Source organism: Rhinolophus sinicus, chromosome 8 (assembly GCF_057876585.1).
Source record: "Rhinolophus sinicus isolate RSI-liver-muscle chromosome 8, RSI-T2T, whole genome shotgun sequence".
Classification (NCBI taxonomy): domain Eukaryota; kingdom Metazoa; phylum Chordata; class Mammalia; order Chiroptera; family Rhinolophidae; genus Rhinolophus; species Rhinolophus sinicus.
The window spans coordinates 4,006,189-4,025,619 of record NC_142508.1 but is presented as its reverse complement, the minus strand read 5'-3'; the positions used below and the strand labels follow the sequence as shown (position 1 = coordinate 4,025,619).

The 19,431-nt window shown below is 42.4% G+C and overlaps 1 protein-coding gene across 1 annotated transcript; it reads right to left on the bottom strand.

Moving 5' to 3' along the window:
* Positions 1 to 10,641: 10,641 nt before the first annotated feature.
* GIMAP6 (GTPase, IMAP family member 6) lies at positions 10,642 to 17,484 on the bottom strand. The gene is made up of 3 exons (XM_074315148.2): positions 17,136 to 17,484; positions 15,593 to 15,674; positions 10,642 to 13,295 (listed from the first exon to the last, which is right to left on the bottom strand). Exons 2-3 carry the CDS (start codon positions 15,672 to 15,674, stop codon positions 12,400 to 12,402), a joined length of 978 nt encoding a protein of 325 aa, XP_074171249.2. The 5' UTR covers positions 17,136 to 17,484; the 3' UTR covers positions 10,642 to 12,399.
* Positions 17,485 to 19,431: the final 1,947 nt, after the last annotated feature.

The window sequence follows — 19,431 nt, the reverse complement described above, 5'->3', positions numbered from 1 at the left end:
TATTTGTGTACAACTGGAATCTGTTATACCTTAGGAAATACCACTCATACTTCTTCAAAGAACACAGGGATGAATTGCACTTTTTGGTAAAAGTTCAAGATGATTTTGGAGCTAAGTTTGGTCTACCCTCAAGATGTCTCCCCGTCTCCCTTTCCCTGGAAGTTTGAGCCACACTCTTATCCATCTGTCCGTTGAAAACCACATTCTCCTTGGGTTAGTTCCATATGTACTGATAGAAGTTATGTATCACCAAGGCTTCTGAGACCTTAGTGGTTTTCCTAGTGCAAAAAAATTTCCTTTAATATATGGATAACAGTAGTTGAAGTCAATCCTTTTTCTGCTTTTCTACTGGGTACTCCTAAATAATAATTTCTAGGATTTCTCAAAGCACATTTCCATGTTCTACCAGCATGTCCTGTTGGTCATATGCCAACTCTCCTTGTTCTGCCATCTTGAAATTGGCCTCTCCATGCCCTGACACCATTTTCCCCCACTAGGACATATACCTCTCCCTTACTTCCCCCAAACACACATGAGTTTAGACTGTACATTTAATAAAAGTTAGCAAAGGCTCAAGGGTAAGAGAAGCACCACATAAAGAAGCTCATGATTCCTTCAGAAATAGTCACTAAGAGTGAGACAGATTTGGTTTCACTCTGCAGAATATGGGTGCATTTTGTGTCTATTGTTCTCAACACTGGAATTTTAGACAAAATTCTGAGATAGGAGGTTAGCATCCTATTGTACCACAAACCTTCTATAAGCAAGTATTTAACCAAAGAGCCACATATACCTTCCAAGAAAAAGTAAGTACAGGTTTAACATGAAAAAAATAATTGTTGTTAACGGCTAGGGTTATTTTCTGTGTAAATGCACATTCAATTATTTTTTCTCTTGCATTCAGGTTATGCTGTAAGTTAGGCAAAGAAAAAGGTTCTCCTCCTGAGAAGCAGGGAGGAGATGAGAAGCCCCTGTGAAAACCCCCAAGAGCAGGGTTCCCATTTGTCTCCCAGGGCAGGAGGCAGAGACAAGGTCCTTCACAACTACCATGCATTCTAATTAATATAAAATAGAAGAGGCAAGTTCCCTTCTCTCAAGCGTTTTGGGAGTTTGTACCTAGTCATCCATTCATCAACAGTCATTGACTGTTTGTACTTGGTGGTAGATTTTATACCAGACACTGAGAATCTGGAAATAAGTAAAACAAAGTCCCTTTTGAGACTGGCTTCCTTCACTTAGCATAATGATTTTGAGAATCATTCAAGTTGTGTGTAGCAATAGCTGTTCTCTTTTATTGCTGAGTAGTATTCCATCTTATGGATGTACCACAGTTTCTTTATCACTTCTTCTTTACTTATTTTTATGCCACTAATTGATTTGTCTAATTGTGTTGGCTAAAACCTCCATTATATTGTTGAATAACAGCAGGTGGGCGTGGTTTCTTTGTTCCTGAACGTGTCTTTAGTGTTAAGTAAGTGAGATTCGGCACCACAGTGGTATATGGTGTGTGTGTGTGTGTGTGTGTGTGTGTGTGTGTGATCATATTAAGGAAGTATCTCCCTATCACTATTTTCTTGAGAGTTTTTATCATGAATGGCTATCGAATTTTGTCAAAGACTTTTTAAAAATCATCTATGAGAATAATCTTATGATTCTCCTGAAATCTATTAATAAAGCAAATGATACTAGATTTCCAGTTTTGAACAACTTTTTCATTTCATTGTTTTGAGTCCCAGTTGATGATGATATATCACATTCTTTATATGGTTTTGGAATCTATTTGCTAATATTGTATTTAGTACTTTTGTATTGTTATTCATGAAACATAACAGTATATAGATTTATTTTTTCATACTTTCATTACCAGGCTTAGGTTATTAATGTTATATTTGTTTTGGAAAGGAAATAAGGACATTTCCTTCATTTTTCAATGCTTTGGAGCAATTTAAAGAGCACTGGAACTATTTGGACTTTGAAGGTTTGGAAGAATTCCCGTACAAAACAGTGTGGCCCTGTTGCTTTCTTTGTGGTGTGGCTCCTTAATCGCTTTCTCTAGTTATTGCATGAAAATTGGTCCATTTAAATTTTCTCTTTCTAATAGAGGCAATTTTGGTAATCTGCATTTACTTAGGAAATTATCCATTTCATTTAGGTTTTCAAATTTCTTTGCAAAGAGGTTTTAACTTTTCAAAATTTCTTGAATTTCAGTGGTTATTTCCTCTTGCCATATTGGAAATTTTGTTTGTGCCCTTTTCTCTCTTTTGTTTTTGAATCAGTTAATTAGTACTTTTTCTATTTTAATTTTTTTTCAAGAAACCAGGATTTTGATTTACTAATTAGGCCTAATGTTTCTTATTCTCTACTACATTAATTTTTCTTTTCCATAGTTGTGCTTTCTTTTGATTTACTTTATTGTGCTTTGTCTAGTCTTTTTTATGAGAATTTAATTTATTTTCATTCTTTTATTTTTATTGAAAAAGTCTTTAATGCAAAGCATTTTCCTCTGATCACTTCTTTAAATGAATCCTGTACCTTCTGATATTCAGTATTTTCATTATTAAAAATTCTAGAGACTAAGAAATCCTAGTCTCCATTTCTATTTTTCTTTTCAGCAAGAGTTGTTCAACAGAAGGTATGGTTTTCTAAAGTAATTTCTGGTTTTATTGCACTGTAATCAGAAAATGTCGTTTGTAATATTTTGACTTTATGGAACTCTGATGTTTGCTAATGTTTACTATTATGATCAATTTTTGTGAATATTCCATGTGTGTCTGCAAAAAAGGGAATATTCTCTGTTATTATTGCAAAGAGAGTGCATTTTCTATATATCCAGGAGATCTACTTTCTTCATTATGTTGTTTCATTCTTCTATCTCCTTACCTATTTTTTATCTATTTTATTTGTCTTGTACTGTACTGAAAATGCTGCATTAAGGTCTCCTACTATTGGGGTATTTTAATCTGTAGCACCTTGCAATTCCTGTAGTTTTTACTTTATAAACATGCTTACTGTGTCATGTGGCATATAGCATTATGTCTCTGATATAGAATTTGTGAGAAAGGATCATGAGATAGGGAAATTTTAATTCTATTTTTAATTCCTCTTGAGGCAATAGCTGCTTTTGTAGGAAACAGAATTCAAACAAGCTTGCGGAAATGAATCCTCCAAGACTTTAAGCAAATTACTCCTTGTGGAACAACTTCAAATTCACTGGAAACAGCCTAATGGCAAAATGAAACATAGGCTACATTTGGAATATAAAGAGAAAATGTACATTTTTAATTTTTTAAAAGCTTTCCTAGCTCCCATCCATTACTTCTAGGAAAAAAAAAGATAACTAAATGTTTAATCTTGTTTAAACCAGTCCAATGTGATCTGTGAAGGAGTCCCCTTAGGTGGTGTCCAGTCTTTCTATTTAGGTGACTTAGAGAGCCATCTGCCAACCATCGTGGTTCTCTCCCTCAGTGGGATGAATGCTTTATGTGACATTGTAGTTTGTGGAGAAAGATGGGGTCCCCAGACCTCAACCTCTGTCTCTCTACTTGGGTGATGTTCCTTGCCTATCAGGTCTCTGAAGTCCTGCTGGCCCCCCAAAAGGAAGGCCGCAGGCTGGTGTGACCCGGAGTGAATTTCTCAGTCCCGGCAGTACCCCTGGGGTGCTCGTTGGCTGACTGACCACAGCTTGGCTCTGTTGGTCTCAAATGCTCTGTGGCTGTTGTGACAATGACTCTCATTCTGTCCTGGAATATCCGCCCGAAAGTGTGTCTGGCTGCATTTCAGAGAAACTTCACTGAAGCGGCTTAACAAACAAAAAGCTTCAATTTTGATACAAGGAGAAGTCCGGAGCTGATGTAACTATCCAAAGAACTTGATTTTTTCCTCCCTACCTGCTTCACCAGTCTTTGCAAGTAATTTTGTCCTCAGAGGGCAAGATGGCTACTTCACCTTCAGCATCATGTCTGAATTAAAAATGGAAAGAAAATGCAAATAATAAGGGAGACAGAATGGCATTTATATTCCAAAAGCAAAGCCAACCCAGAAATCCCCACACGACCTCTGCTTGTAGCTCATGGTCCTATCATGAACCCAGCTGCAAGAAACATTGTGCAATTTGGTACTTCACGTGGGCACATTGCTTTTATAAGCAAGATGCAGTTTTGTTAGGAAGGAGGAAGGTGAAAATGGCTAATAAGCAGGTGACTGGCAGCACGTGCCGTGTGCAGCCTGCGTGAATTTGCTCCACCCCTCGCTCCAAAGCCTCCTCACTCTGACCCTGTGGAGATTCCTTAGACAATCGTCTAACCAAACTTTCTAAACTCCTGTTCTTTCTACACATGAACCACGGAAAGGACAGGAAAATAAAACCTCAGTGCTTGAGTCTGGTTCCAAAAATGACAAAAAAGTTTATAAAAGACTTAACTATTCTACAGATAAACTATTAAAAATCCAATACTGGAGAGCAACCCAAACCAGATAGAAAGTAAAGGGTCCCCATCCTTGAAATAAGAACTATTTAAGGTGACATCCATATTTGAAAGCCTTTTTCCCCAAGGCCACTTCCCCGACCACAGGTCAAGAAGTGACTAGAACTCCATTATCTGATACACTTGTGTCCTAAACCTGGAGAGATGCAATTTGGGACACATTTGATTACTCATCTTCTGCCTTCTTTTCTGTTCCCTTTCCCTTCTAAGAGGAAGGGGTTTCCCATCTCTTCTTATCAGGACTTCTTCTGTATAAAACGTTATTGCCTAGACAAATGACACCTGGACCTTGTTATGCAAGTTGAGTAAGTGATAGAATATAGACAATCCGCTCTAAAGAAAATACCCAGGTCTAAAGGCTGTCATCTTTTGACGAAATCCTGTCGATGGTTTTTAATAGTAGAAACGGAGTATTCAGGTGTCCCCTCTGTCTTCTGTGAAGCGCTAGCATGCATCAGAGCCACCTGGAAGGCTTGTTTAAATACAAAATTTCTGATTCAGTTCGTGTGGGGTGGAGCCTGAGAACCTGAATTCTAACAAGTTCTCAGGAGTTACGGGTTCTGCTGCTCTGGGACCACACTTTGAGAGTGACCACACTGGAGTCAATATTCTGTGTTTAAAAAGGAAAAATCGCTTCGATAATGTTCAAGGCATTTCCCAGTGTTACCCGCTATATCCAGTGTGCCAAAGACCCCTCACCCCTCCAGGACTCCAAAGGAAAAGTCTACCCACAAAAGTCTCTGATTGCCTAGTAAAGGTGAAGTGGAGACCATAGCAGGGACCAGAGGCCAAAATGAGGGGACTTGATTATTCTCTCTGAATGGAAGGGACCTAGTTGCACATATGGGGCCACCTGACAATCAGAGAGTCACAATCTGAGAAGCTAAAACCCAAGAGTCAGACTCAGCTGAACCTGCCAAAAAGAGAACTTTTTTGGTCTGCCTGAAGAATGAAACAAGGAACCAAAGTGCAGGTCGTATCTGGTCACCAACGGCCAAAAGGGACAGAGGACAGTCTGCTTCCTGTTTTTCAACAGTAAAAAGAATAGTAGGAAGTGGGCTAATGGACGTCAGGCTCTCCTAAGATCCTCACATCCTGAAAAAGTCAACCTCTGCCTCTTTCAAGAAGGAGATAATTTGTGAAGCGTCACCCCAAAGCTTCTCCTTCCTGTGTATGGAGGGGTAAGCTCTTCCTCTTTACAGAGGGAAGACAGTCAGCTTGGTGCTGAGTGCTGCTGGTGGGACCCCACACACACCCTCCGTGACTTTCAAAATCTCCAATAAAGAAGCTAAAGCCTACAAAACGCTTCATATATCTTGTTATCATGGAAGCCAGCTAAAGAGCTGAATTTCAAGTCTACATGAAATGGGGAAAATAGAGGACAGTGGCACATGACTGAAAACAGAGGAAGCATGAGGAAGCGAGCTCAGAAAGTTCCCCAAAAGAGCATGAAAGATTCTGGACTCTATGCTGTGGAAATGTAGTCTGAGCGAAGTTGCAGCAAATCTCCAAGGGGTAGGGTGAAAAGATATTTAGTGAGTGCCTCATGTACACCAGGAACTTGGGGGAAAGATGGAGAAATTTGCTTCCACCCACTATGATAGCAGTATACATTAGTACACTGAGACAACAAGTACGTGAATTACAAGGTAATGAATTAATACTTTGTCCTGGGCATACCCAGCATCAAATAGGTGTAAGTCCTTGTTTGTTATCTTGGATGAGATCAAAATGTTTCCAAAAGAAAGTCAGATATAAGGTGAACTCTTACACATGAATTATTCAGCTGTGCTAAATCCTCTGCTGTAAACATGGCACCATCGATTGTACCTCTGTGTTCTCTGCATCACAGGGAAGGAGGCTGGAACGACATTCCTTATTATCCCTCTCTGGATGGTCCACGTTGGAGTCTATAGATGAGAGGCACTCCCGCGAGATTTGGAATATGGACGAGAAGGAGTACCATTGTCGTCTGGCAGCTATTGCAAACACACAGCAGTTGTGTTTCACCTCATGGCTCCTGAAACCACCATCCTACTTTTAATACCTATATGACTTCCATTTTCCTAATCAAATACTCTGTATAAGTGGAGGAAGATGAATTGTTTCTAGAAACAATAGAGACAAAATAAAGGTGGGATCCAGAAGTGAAGAAGACACGGTCCAGTGATTCTGGGGCATAGAGCATGAGAGTCAGACTGGAGTCTAATGCAGGTGCTTCCATTATGGAGGATTTGTGCCAAACATTTATTAAAATTCTCATCTGACAGGTTCAAAAGATTTGAAAATATCTGTGCCACTAAGCTGAATTTTTTTCCTTGAGCTTACGGTTTCTCTTCATAGATTTGGGAATCCTTTAAGACTTAAGTATTATTTAGGCAGTGACTTTCATTACACTTCTCATGTAGCGCTAAAGAAAAATACAATTTTTCAGATTTTAAATCAATCTTTGGTGTTATTAAAAAAGGTATTGTCTTCAATGAGCAATTGTTTGGTGCCGTTATGGAAGGTAGTTCATGTTTTATATACTTTAAAATTTTTTATCCTTAAAGTTTTCCGACAAAACTTTCCATAACCAAAGTAATAATCTCTTTTACCATCTCTCCATCTAAAAGTATTTTTCTTGTTTTTGTGCAATTTAATCCAAGCGGTTTAATAACTGTCTCAACTAACAAGTTCAGCTCCTATTAAAAATGGTTTAGGGTTGTTTTGTTGGACATTTAATTCTGGCTCCAGTTCCTAGCTTTGTCAACTCTGTTTTTGATTGTTGAGAAGAAATGTCTCATCAAATTCCCTATCTCTTTGCTGAAAATGTCTCTAACAGTTTTTCATTGTTGTTTTGTTTTGTTGCACTGCAGCAAATTGCAATTGCTATTTGTCAGGAATTTTGTAACTAAGCTTCTTCCAGTCTCCTTCTCCCTTTCCTGTGCCAGTCACAGCACTCATTTAGTCATCTCCGTTCATTCTGCATCTGTATCACACCTTCATTTTAGAGTTAAAAATGTGTCCATACTTGTTTTTGAAACTAAAAATTATTTACAAATGAAATAATAATCAATATTTACACGTAATTGCCAACTACAATGTAGGTGGGTATCACTGTAACTCATGCTGTCTACAGAAGCCATTCAAATAAAAGTATTACATCAGTGTGTAAAAAAGATTATTCAAAAGCATCCATCTATTGGCATTGACTAGATCCATGACGTGTTTAGGTATAATACTAGAAACTAGGCATGTGGTTGACACTTGAATTGCAATACAGCAGTAATATGTGACACAGCAGTTAGAGGGAAATATATTTCTATCAAAACAACAAAACTGTGCTTCATGGTAAAATATTTTGCACTGCTTCCATTTTTAAATTTAAATTCAAACTAGATCATGTTTAAAATGAGATAAAATTTAAATTTTTAGTTAGATAAAATTTAGAATTCAGTTTCTCAGCTACACCAGCTACATTTCAAGGGCTAGCCACTTGTGGGTCGTGGCTTCCGTATTGGATAAGGCAATTTCTAGAAAATACTCAAATATTTGGACAGACTTCTAAATAATCCATGAGTGAAAAAAAAAGACATCGCAAAGAATATAGAAAATATTTTAAACTGAATGATAGTGAAAACAGAATATACAAAAATTTATGAGATATAGATAGACATGCATGGAGGGAAATTTTATAGCTTTCTAGCATTATGTTAGAAAAGAAGAATTTTTTTTTAATTTTTTTTTTAAATTTATTGGGGTGACAATTATCAGTAAAATTACATAGACCTCAGGTGCACAACTCTGTATTACATCATCTATAAATCCCACTGCGTGTTCACCACCCAGAGTTAGTTCTCCTTCCATCACCATATATTTGATCCCCTTTACCCTCATCTCCCACCCCCCACCCCACTTACCCTCTGGTAACCACTAAACTATTGTGTCTATGAGTTTCTGTTTCTCATTTGTTTGTCTTGTTCTTTTGTTGTTTTTGGTTTATATACCACATATCAGTGAAATCACATGGTTCTCTGCTTTTTCTGTCTGACTTGTTTCGCTCAGCATTACACTCTCAAGATCCATCCATGTTGTCACAAATATTCTTACATCATCTTTTCTTACCGCCGAATAGTGTTCCATTGTGTATATATACCACAACTTCTTTATCCATTCATCTATCGAAGGACATTTTGGTTGTTTCCGTGTCTTGGCCACCGTAAACAAAGCTGCAATGAACATTGGATCACATGTGTCTTTATGTATAAATGTTTTCAGATTTTTTGGGTAGATACCCAGGAGAGGGATTGCTGGGTCATATGGCAATTCTATTTGTAATTTTTTGAGGAACCTCCACACTGCCTTCCATAGCGGCTGCACCAGTCTGCATTCCCACCAACAGTGTATGAGGGTTCCTTTTTCTCCACAGCCTCTCCAACACTTGTTACTATTTGTCTTGTTGATGATAGCCATTCTGACTGGGGTGAGGTGATATCTCATTGTGGTTTTGATTTGCATTTCTCTGATGATTAGTGATGTTGAGCATTTAGAAAAGAAGAATTTTTAATAGTTTATGGGATATTGTAGATAACATGCTGGTAGAGACTATGGATATTATCTTCTTTTGAAGATTATTGAGTTTGTTCATAATTTAAGTGGGCACTTACTAATAAATTATGGGCAGATCATTTTGATCTTGGAAAGGCTTGGTTTTAGACATTATTTATAAGGGACAACTCCAATTTTGCTCTTCCTTTAGGCAAATCCCTTTGTCCTGATTTGGTGTTTACTCCTAAAGTATAACCCTTTTCGTATTTCAGCAGAATACCTGGTGGACTGGAGCCTTAAATTCTGTCTTTGCTGCTATGGGCAACTGCTGACTTCATTGACTAGCTCTTCCAACCTCCCAGAACAATTTTCCCTGGACCCTTTGGAGATTAAAGTGCCTGGGTCAGCTAAAGATGTGAGGTGAGTTTATATGCAGAATTTCTAATGCCCCCACTCCCTCTGTGGCTCTGTTCTTTTTGGGAGTCCCCCATCAATTTCTACCTGCTCTGGCTGCCTGCAGACTCCATCCTCTTTCTCTCAGGTCACTGTAAATGTCTGCCTGAGTCCTATTACTGTGTCAGCAGGCCAGGCAGTGCTTTCAGGGGAAAAACACATACGTGTGGCGGTAGTGTGGTCCCCTCATCTTGACCCTTAACTAAAGGGTCAAGTCTCCTATAGTGTGTTTGTATTGGTCACTTCCCAGTGCCATCATGCAGTTGTTTTAAAATTAGTATTATTGTTGTTGTTCTTATTATTATTATGTATTTTCTACATCATTTGTCAATGTTATTCCAGAAGAATTGGGAGCTGGAAAACTTCCCTGAGATTTTTCAGCTGCTGCTTTGACCCACCAAGGAGCAAACAAGCTCGGACTCATTTGGGCTCTTCAAATTGCCCAATCCCTCTTCATGTTTTACTCCAGTGTTGAGATAGTTTTCAAAATGAACACATTCTACAGTTCAGTATTTTCACAGCTTTGGCCAAGACAAACCTCTCTCCCCACCCCGCCCCCTCCCACACCATTTCTTTCTTACTGATTCACAGACTGTGGAGTTTCCAGAACATACCCACATGTGCCTCCCCTATTCTCTGAGCCAGAGGGAGTGATGGCACCGTGACAACATCTATCCATCATCCTGAAATGTTGTGGGAGGCACCCTCTCTGATTTTTAGTAATCAAGGAGAGAAAACATATATAATTAAAAATAATTCCTGGTGGAATTTTTAATGAATGACATATTTTGAGTGACTTGCCGTTTAGAATCACGGAATGAATGTCATTTGGTGAAATGCTTGTATTTTCTATTATGAAATTAATTAAGCTAACAGTTAAGTCAACACTTAAAGAAATGTATTGTTATCCCAATGGAAATGCAAATGGTGTTAACTTTTATTCAATAGCTCTGAAGTTGTGAGTCTGTTCACTTAGAAACAACATGACCTTGAGTCACATATCCTTGAAGTATCTACCAATTTTCCCAAACTTAATACGTAAATGTAAGATGATTCCAACTGGAATGCCAGTAAGGCTTTACTGAAAATTAAACAAGCGATTTTACTTTTCACACGGAAGAATAAATGCCTGAGAATAACAAAGGAAATATACAAGTGAGTAAATCAAAGCCACTATAATCAAATCAATATTTTATTCATATAGAAGACTAGAAGACAGGAACAGAACTGAAAATCCTGACATGGATCTTAGGGAGTATGAAAATTTAATAGACGACAAATACTGTATTTCAGTGGGAAACGGATCGCTCATTTAATAAATGGTCCTGGCACAAAGGCTTCTTAAGTATACACCAAAATAAGTTTCTGTTCTACCTTGGGACACTTTTCTGAATCTTTTAGCAAAACAAATGCTCCATCGTTCTTGGAAATCCACCATGTCTGGGCAAGGTGGACGCCATGGCCTCCAGCCTGGGACATCAAGGTACTGACAGGGCATCTGATAGGAGATCTCTGGCAGGCGGATGAGCCTCCAGACAGACCTGAGGCTGCATCTTGAATTTCTGATTGTCCCCCAGCACTGTCACCCCCAGTCTCACGTCCTACCCCTTCCAGGGGAAGGTAGTAGAGATCCTCTGCCACACAGCTTGAAGAAAGGAAAAGAGGGGACTATCAGGAGGTACCCCCCCACTCCGCCCCCCACCCCCGTTCCCTCCTATCCCATTTCCATCAGTTGATCAGACTCCCCAAGGAGCATCTTGAACCTCAGAGAAGCTGAGGTGCATCTGAAGCATGTCAGTCTCTTTGCGAGGTTCGATGGCACGCGTCAGAGGCCACAGCCAGACCAACATCCTGCTGTCTTCCGGTCCTCTTCCATCCCACTCCATAGGAATCCTGTGTGTAGGAGCAGCGCTCCAGAAAGCCACCCACGCCATGCAGTCCTCCCACCAACCACACAGCCGCTCCAGACAATGTCTGAGTCATTCCACTGACACCTTTGCAGGTTCCCTTTCTTCTCTGCCTCCCTCCACTCTACACCCCCACATACCTTGTTGGGGGACCCATTTACACACCCAGAAACTCACCCCATCCACATTTTCTTCCCACTATCAAGTGAGAAGGGAAAGGGTTGCAGGTCAGGCTGAGACAGGGTTGAAAATCACCTGTTTTCTAACACAAAGGAGGACATGTTGAGAGCAGAAATAATGGTGCATGACCTCCCTAACCTAAGTCCGCAGTAGGGAAGTGCTCCTCTCTGCACAAGTCCCCTTGGCACCTCCTGGGGCCTCCACGTCCTATAGCCAGGTCTAGGGTCTGCCTTCCTGACCTGGCCTGGCTCCTTCCTTAACGCACCCAACTTTGCCAATCATCGCCACCAGGAAGTTCCCACGGAGCTCATTTGTTGTGATTCCATGGCCTCTTTCAGGGCTGAATAAAAGGGCTTCTCCTTCTGCCCCTTCCCTGTTTCCACTGGCCTTCTCCTCCCCATCCCAGCAGTTGTCCCTCCCCGCATGTCACAGAGCCATTGTTATGTCCTGACCCACCACACACAACCTTAAAAGTCATTATGTCTGCCCCTTCACAGGCCAGGACATAGCCCAAGAGATGTAAAGTCGCCTAGTCATTGTCCCACGGATTTGCTCTCATTGCTCAAGGAGAGAGTCCAGTTGACCAGGATGCTGTGAAGGTCCTGGAAGAATGAGGCACAGGCCTGCCCTCAGGAAGCTTTGGTTCTATGAGGGTAAAGACAAGAACGTCAAGAAATTCAATGCCAATGGGTCTGAGGTTCCACCTGAGAAGAGAATGTGGACCGGGGCAGAGGAAGGAGCACTTGCGTCTTCTGGATGATGTGATGAAGGAGCTGGATGTGAGCTGGGAACTCTGGAACCCACATCCCCTCACACACCAGACATTGACCCGGAGACTGGGCTGGTCAGTGACGCATGGGATGGAGAGGGCAAGTGGTGGCCTGGGAGCTGGACATGAGGGCTGACGTGAAATAGTTGTATATCAGTAGAGCCCAGGGTGCGCTCCAACAGGTGCATGTCTTCTTCAGGAGAGGTTTGTTAGTCTCCTCAGATTCCTTCTGGATTTGGCACAGGTCGTCCATCACGGACACCTCGCTGAGCACTTCCTCAGGGCATAGTTCCTGGCTTATTTGCCTTCCCTTCACTTCTCTCAGCAGAACGTTTTGCTGGAAGTATTGGTAAACCTTGTTGCTATAAAAATGGCCTCCATTTTCCCACAGGATCTCCTCGATGTTCTGCATGAGCTCCATCAGCTGGGCCTCCTGCTCCACCTCCTCCGCCTTGTTGTTGAAGCCACAGTGGCGCCGCGCACACATCACGTCCAGCTCAGCAAGTTCCCGGTTGTCAGTCTCACGCAGATACTCGTCCAGAGAGCCACCGTCCAGGTCTTCCTTCCGGGTGAACACCAGGATGGTGTAGGACAGGATGCCCGTTCCGAAGACCTCCTGGAGGCGCCTGACCACGTCCTGGTCCTCCTTTGTGAACCGGCCCAGCTGTGTCACCAGGAGCACAGCGTGCGGCCCTGGGGAGGAGACGACAATGGCGGTACAGACTTCCCGGACCGCCACTTCCGGAGGAGCCGAAGGGGACAACATATCAGGGGTGTCGATCACCTCGAGTTCCTTCCCAGACCATTCTCGGCTCTCTTTCTGGAAGGCTTTGGTCACAGGTGTAGCACTGAGTTTAGACTCAAACACTTCCCTGCCAAGGATGCTGTTTCCTGTTGCACTTTTCCCACTTCCAGTTTTCCCCACCAGCAAGAGCCTCAGTGTCTTTGTGGTCTGTTCCTTCTCCGTTAGATCTAGAATCATCAAGAGAAAGCAGAGAGGTTGGGATTAGAGCCTGTCCACCCCATTTAGGCCCATCAGAGTCCTCGGCCTTGGGAATGCTCCCTGTCCTCGGGGACATATGTCCTGGGTGTAGAGACAGAGGCCAGCATCTGTACCTGAGACCTACATTGGGCTCACATTCTTTTTTTTTCGGTAACTTTGTTTTTTGTGGGGGGTAAAATATACATAGCATAAAACTTGCGGTTTTAGCTACTTTTAGGTGTATAATTCAGTGGCTGAATTGTACTCAATTCACACTGTTGTGGGTTCATCTCAAATATTTTACGCATCTCAAAAATTTTTTTCATCATCCCCAACTGATACTCTGTCCCCATGAAACAATAACCCCTCATTCTCCCCACCCTCAGCCCCTGGTAACCACTCTTCTACTTTCTGTCTACTGTGCTATTCAAGCGACCACTGATAAGAAGAATCCTGCAATATTTGACTTTTTGTGTCTGGTTTATTTCACTTGGCACAGTGTTTTCAAGGTTCATCCATGCTGCTGGCTTGTGTCAGGATTTCCTTCTTTTTCAAGGCTGAATAATATTCCATTGGATGGATGGACCACATGTTGTTCATTCATATATATGGACACCTTTTTGCTACTGTGATTAATGCTGCTATGAATATCGGTATACAGATGCCTGTTTGAGTCCCTGCTTTCAATTATTTGGGGTATGTACTCAGAAGTAGAATTGCTGGACACTGTGGTAGAAAACCTCATTTTGTTTAGATTTTGAAACTTCTTCTCAGGGGTACCTGTTCTCACCCAGATGGGAATCAGCCCATCGTGAATATGGGCCCCTGAGCGTCCCCAGGTGTCCCTGAGTGGTGAAGACAGAAGTGTGTGGCTTCCATGTCTGCATCTTATCCCCGAGGTGACTGACCACACCGACTCCGTCAGCTTTTCCAACAGTGAATGTTGGGTGTGTGGGACCTTTCAGCCAGGCCCAGGCTCCACAGCACAGACGTACAGTGGGGTCGTGTTCTTAAGCTACATTTTTGAAGTTTGAGCTGAACATTCTCACCCAGCCAAATATCAGAACCATCCGCTGACAGAAGACTTGGAGATGCCAACCTAATGTTGAGAAACCAATGTCAAGATTTTTGGAAATGGCTGGGCCTGAAGGGCAGGAAGAGAATTCCTTCTCCTGGCCTTTCAGGTGTCAGGCCCAGAGCACCTAGAGAAGAGCCAGGTGACGGCTGGTTTCCAAGTCGGTCCACATTGAAGACATTGATGTGTCTCAACAACAGATCCCTAAGCCTCCTAACGGCAGGATCGGCACCCTTGACTGGCTGGCCCACCAACCACTTCTGCCTGATGACATTGGCTCCCTCCAGCTTCCCCCAGGTGGCCTGAAAGAATGACTGAATGCAAGGGAGTTTCAAGGAAGCATGGAAGGTGGGCTGTTCATCCTTGCCCTCCCAGCCAATCGGCAATTGGGCGAAGACAGTATCTCCATCTGGAGCCAGGACACACCTCTGGACTCTCAAGCCAGATACATCATTTGAGCTTTGTAGAGGACTTTTAAAATAATATTTAACGCTGATTGTTATGAGTAAGGGTAAATCAGGTGTCAGCACTTGTATTGGTAATTTTCCTACACAGTTTATTAATATGGCTTTCTCCCAATGGCTTGGGCCATTGAAGTCCATTTAGGAAAAAAAACATTTGTGTTAAAATGCATAATGAATCACAATTCCTTCTGGCCAGGAAAATGGATGGATTTCAGCATCCCTAAATTCTGCCTCCCCAGGTTGGATGACTAATTGAGCCCATGACAATTAAGTGCCTGACCCTGATGAAATAGTTTCTTGGGGAGAGAACCACTTGAGAAGGCCCAGCAGAGTTCTGAGGCAGCGGCCGAGCACATGCTGCTTGTTCCCGTGGTGTTTTGATGACTCTGAGCGCTCCCATATCTGAACCAGCCAAGCGCCCACATAGGGTCTGTTGGCTTCCAAGCCTCCACCAAGGCGAGTCATCTTGTCACACCCACCTTCTGAGAAGGCAAGTGCAGACCCTTCCCTTGGGACTGGCACAGAGATAGTCAAGGGGTGACTGGTGCTATCTCCCTCCTTTCTCCCTATGCCTGTCGGAGGCCTCTCCCTCTTCTTTGGTGGGGGTAAAGAGAGGCCACAGCCAAAGGCCATCCCATGGGCCTTTGACTGGGTTGAACTCTGCTGCCTCTCCAAGTGCACCCCCTGCACATCAAACACGCCCGTCCGCACCGCTCTCAAGTTCACTTATGCTAGAAAGTCATTTTACCTCCCGACGTGTCTGGTTCAGGTTGCTGGGACAGCGCTTCTGTGGGATTGTCCCCGCAATGTTCATAGTCTTCTTCTTCCATCTAGAGAAAATAATAACATGTCTGACTGATTTTCCAACCGAATTTTAAGAGGCGCCTGACTTTGCCTTTCTCTTATCAGAAGAAAATTTTTTGCATTAGTTTGTGGGGGGGGGGGGGGAGTGAACTCATTGAGGAGAGGGGAGGAAGGTCTGAGACATTCTCTACCTCCTTTAGGGTCTCTCTCTCTCTCTCTCTCTCTCTCTCTCTCTCTCTCTCTCTCTCTCTCTCCTCTCTGATCTACATCGTGAGTGTAAGCGATTTCATGGAGAAGGTGCAGTTGGCCTGCAGCCTGAGGGATGGGTGGCATTTAGATGGACAGAGTGTCCTGGCGCTGTCCTGTGAGGAGGACCAAGGGGCAGGGAGGCAGAAGCAGGTCTGACACTGTGTCCTGAGGGCAGTGGGAAGATGTGTGGACAGAGTGTGCTGGAGGCCATAAGCAGGAAGCTGGGGCTGACTGGGGGGGGGGGGGGGTCGGAGGGGGGTGCTGTGGTGAGGAGGCTGACAGCCTCGGCCCAGGGACTTCGTGGGGTGGGGGACAGATTGCCGGGAGCCAGGAGACCCCAGTGCTCATCTCCGTGACCATCAGTTAGGATGGCCACCCTGCCTGGGCCTCAGTGTCCCCAGAAGTGTGAATGCTGGGCCTGAACTAGGTGTTCCTGGGGTCTCTTCCCCTATAAGAGTCCAACACATTTTGTGACACTTCCTAGAGCAACTCCTAGTCCTGTTTGCAATGAGGGACATGTCACTCTAACCGGGAACTCTCGTCATCTTTCTTCAACCCACACTGCCTCACGGACGAACATAGTTCCTATTTTAGGAGCCCATCCTGTTAGATCTGCTCCATATTTTCTGTGGGATTAGGGAGGAAACTGCACAGCCCCAGGACTGTTTTCCATAACTCGTAAGACACTCGGAAACTTCACCGTCAGAGACCGTTTCCAGATGAAGGATCCGAGGCCTCCATAGGTCATGCCCTGAACAGTGCCTCGTACCTTTGCCACATGTCACAGTTTTTGTCTCTAATATAGAACACAGAGCAGATAAATCCCGGTTATGTTTTTCAAGAAGAAAGTAAAACTCACGGGAGCGTAATATAAGCATAACACCCCAAGATTAGGTAGTGAGTTTGAGGCAGGGCACAAAGCGTACAAAGTTCTACTGATGTTTTACTCACAGCTCTTTCTATTATACAACAAACACACACATACACACACACACACATACACACAAACATAACACACGTACAACATGACATACACATACACTCCCAAACAACACACACATACACTCACAAACATACAAATACACACATACATATACAACACACATACACACAATCATAATACACACACACCACACATGTACACATATACACACATACAAACATACAAACAAACATAACACACACAAATATACACACACAAAACACAAACAGACACACTCACCCACACTCAGACTTACCACCTTGCTGGTCAGTAGACAAGAGGAGTAGCCACGTCTCCTGACTCCAAGTCCCTTCTGCTCTTGAGAATTCTTTGTTTCTCCTTTTTGGGCTGACACAGTGTAGGCTTCTGGGAACACTGAATGGAGGAGGCAGGCGAAAGCGTGCAAACCCAGAGAGGACAGTGTTTATATTTTTCAGGAAAACGCAATCACAAGCTAAGCTCAAGAACTGCTCTGGAAAGAGCAGCCGTCAGCTGTGAGATGGAGAAACAGGAAGTGGGTAGGAACACTCAGGGTTAGGCCTTCCGGACTCTGAAACCATGCTGTTCGCATTTGTCTGCAGCCGTGGTAACATAAACAAGAACACGAGACTGTTATTTTTATCCTGAACTAGGATAACTAGAACTCAGTGACTTAAAAAATAGGTAACAGATCCTTCAGAAAATTTTATCAGGGGAATGATTTTTTACTGATCTTTCCCCTTTTCTGAGAATGGCCGATCCTATGCCTTTGCTATCATGACAGACATTCATTGTCTCTTTTCTTTCTCTAACCCTTCCTTCCCTTAAACATTAATATTTTCTCTCAAGACGAGGACTTTTGACTTGAACTGAAGCATGGCTCTTCCCGAGACTTGAGTTTCATGTCTTCAGATTAGAATTTCACCACCAGCTCTCCTGGGTCTTGGTTTGCTGACTATAGATCTTGGCCCAATCACATGATCCAATTCCTTATTATAAATCATGTGAGTCAATTCTAAAAAATAAATATTTCTTATAGAAATCCTGTGTCTGACAATTCCAAGATCTGTGTCATATCTGAGTGGATGTAATATTTGCTTTGTGTCTTCAGACTGTTTTTTCTCACCTGTTAGCATGTCTTGTAATGTTATTGAAAGCTGGTCATGCTGTACAAGATCTGACAATTAAGTTTGTAAACTCGTCCTAGAAGAAGTGCTACATACCTCATTGCTGAATATCACTATGGTCACCTTTGACGTACCCCCCTTGGGAAGCTATGCACTGATGCCAGCACCTAGTCCACCCCTCAAAGCATTTTTGGAACTCTTTTCCTGGAATGGCCATCAGAGCTGTTGTCGTATTACCCTTGATGTCCTGAATGTCATCAAAATGTCTTCCTTTTAATATGTTCTTTATCTTCAGGTAAAGAAAGAAGTCTTTCTGCTATTTGTCACCATGTACCAAAGTTAATTCAAAATGGATCAAAGACTTAAGCATAAGACCTGACACAATAAACTGCATAGAAGAAAACATAGGTACTAAACTTATGGACCTTGAGTTCAAAGAGCGTTTTATGAACTTGACTCCAAAGGCAATGGAAGTAAAAGCTAAAATAAACGAATGGGACTATATGAAACTTAAAAGCTTCTGCACAGCAAAAGAAACCATTGAAAAAATAAAGAGGCCACCAACTGAATGGGAGAAGATTTTTGCAAACAGTGCCTCCGATAAGGGGCTAGTATCCAGAATATACAAGGAACTCATGCAACTCAACAACAGAAAAACAAACAACGCAATTGAAAAATGGGCAGAGCACTTGAAGAGACATTTCTCCAAAGAGGACATACAAATGGCAAATAGACATATGAAAAAATGCTCAACATCACTAATCATCAGAGAAATGCAAATCAAAACCACAATGAGATATCACCTCACCCCAGTCAGAATGGCTATCATCAACAAGACAAATAGTAACAAATGTTGGAGAGGCTGTGAAGAAAAAGGAACCCTCATACACTGTTGGTGGGAATGCAGACTGGTGCAGCCGCTATGGAAGGCAGTGTGGAGGTTCCTCAAAAAATTATGAATAGAATTGCCGTATGACCCAGCAATCCCTCTCCTGGGTATCTACCCAAAAAATCTGAAAACATTTAGAGATAAAGACACGTGTTCTCCAATGTTCATTGCAGCTTTGTTTACTGTGGCCAAGACATGGAAACAACCAAAATGTCCTTCGATAGATGAATGGATAAAGAAGTTGTGGTATATGTACACAATGGAATACCTTTGGCCGTAAGAAAAGATGATACAGGAACATTTGTGACAACATGGATGGATCTTGAGAGAATAATGCTGAGCGAAACAAGTCAGACAGAAAAAGCAGAGAACCATGTGATTTCACTGATATGTGGTATATAAACCAAAAACAACAAAAGAACAAGACAAACAAATGAGAAACAGAAACTCATAGACACAGACAATAGTTTAGTGGTTGCCAGAGGGTAAGGGGGGCGGCGGGTGGGGGGTGGGAGATGAGGGTAAAAGGGATCAAATATATGGTGATGGAAGGAGAA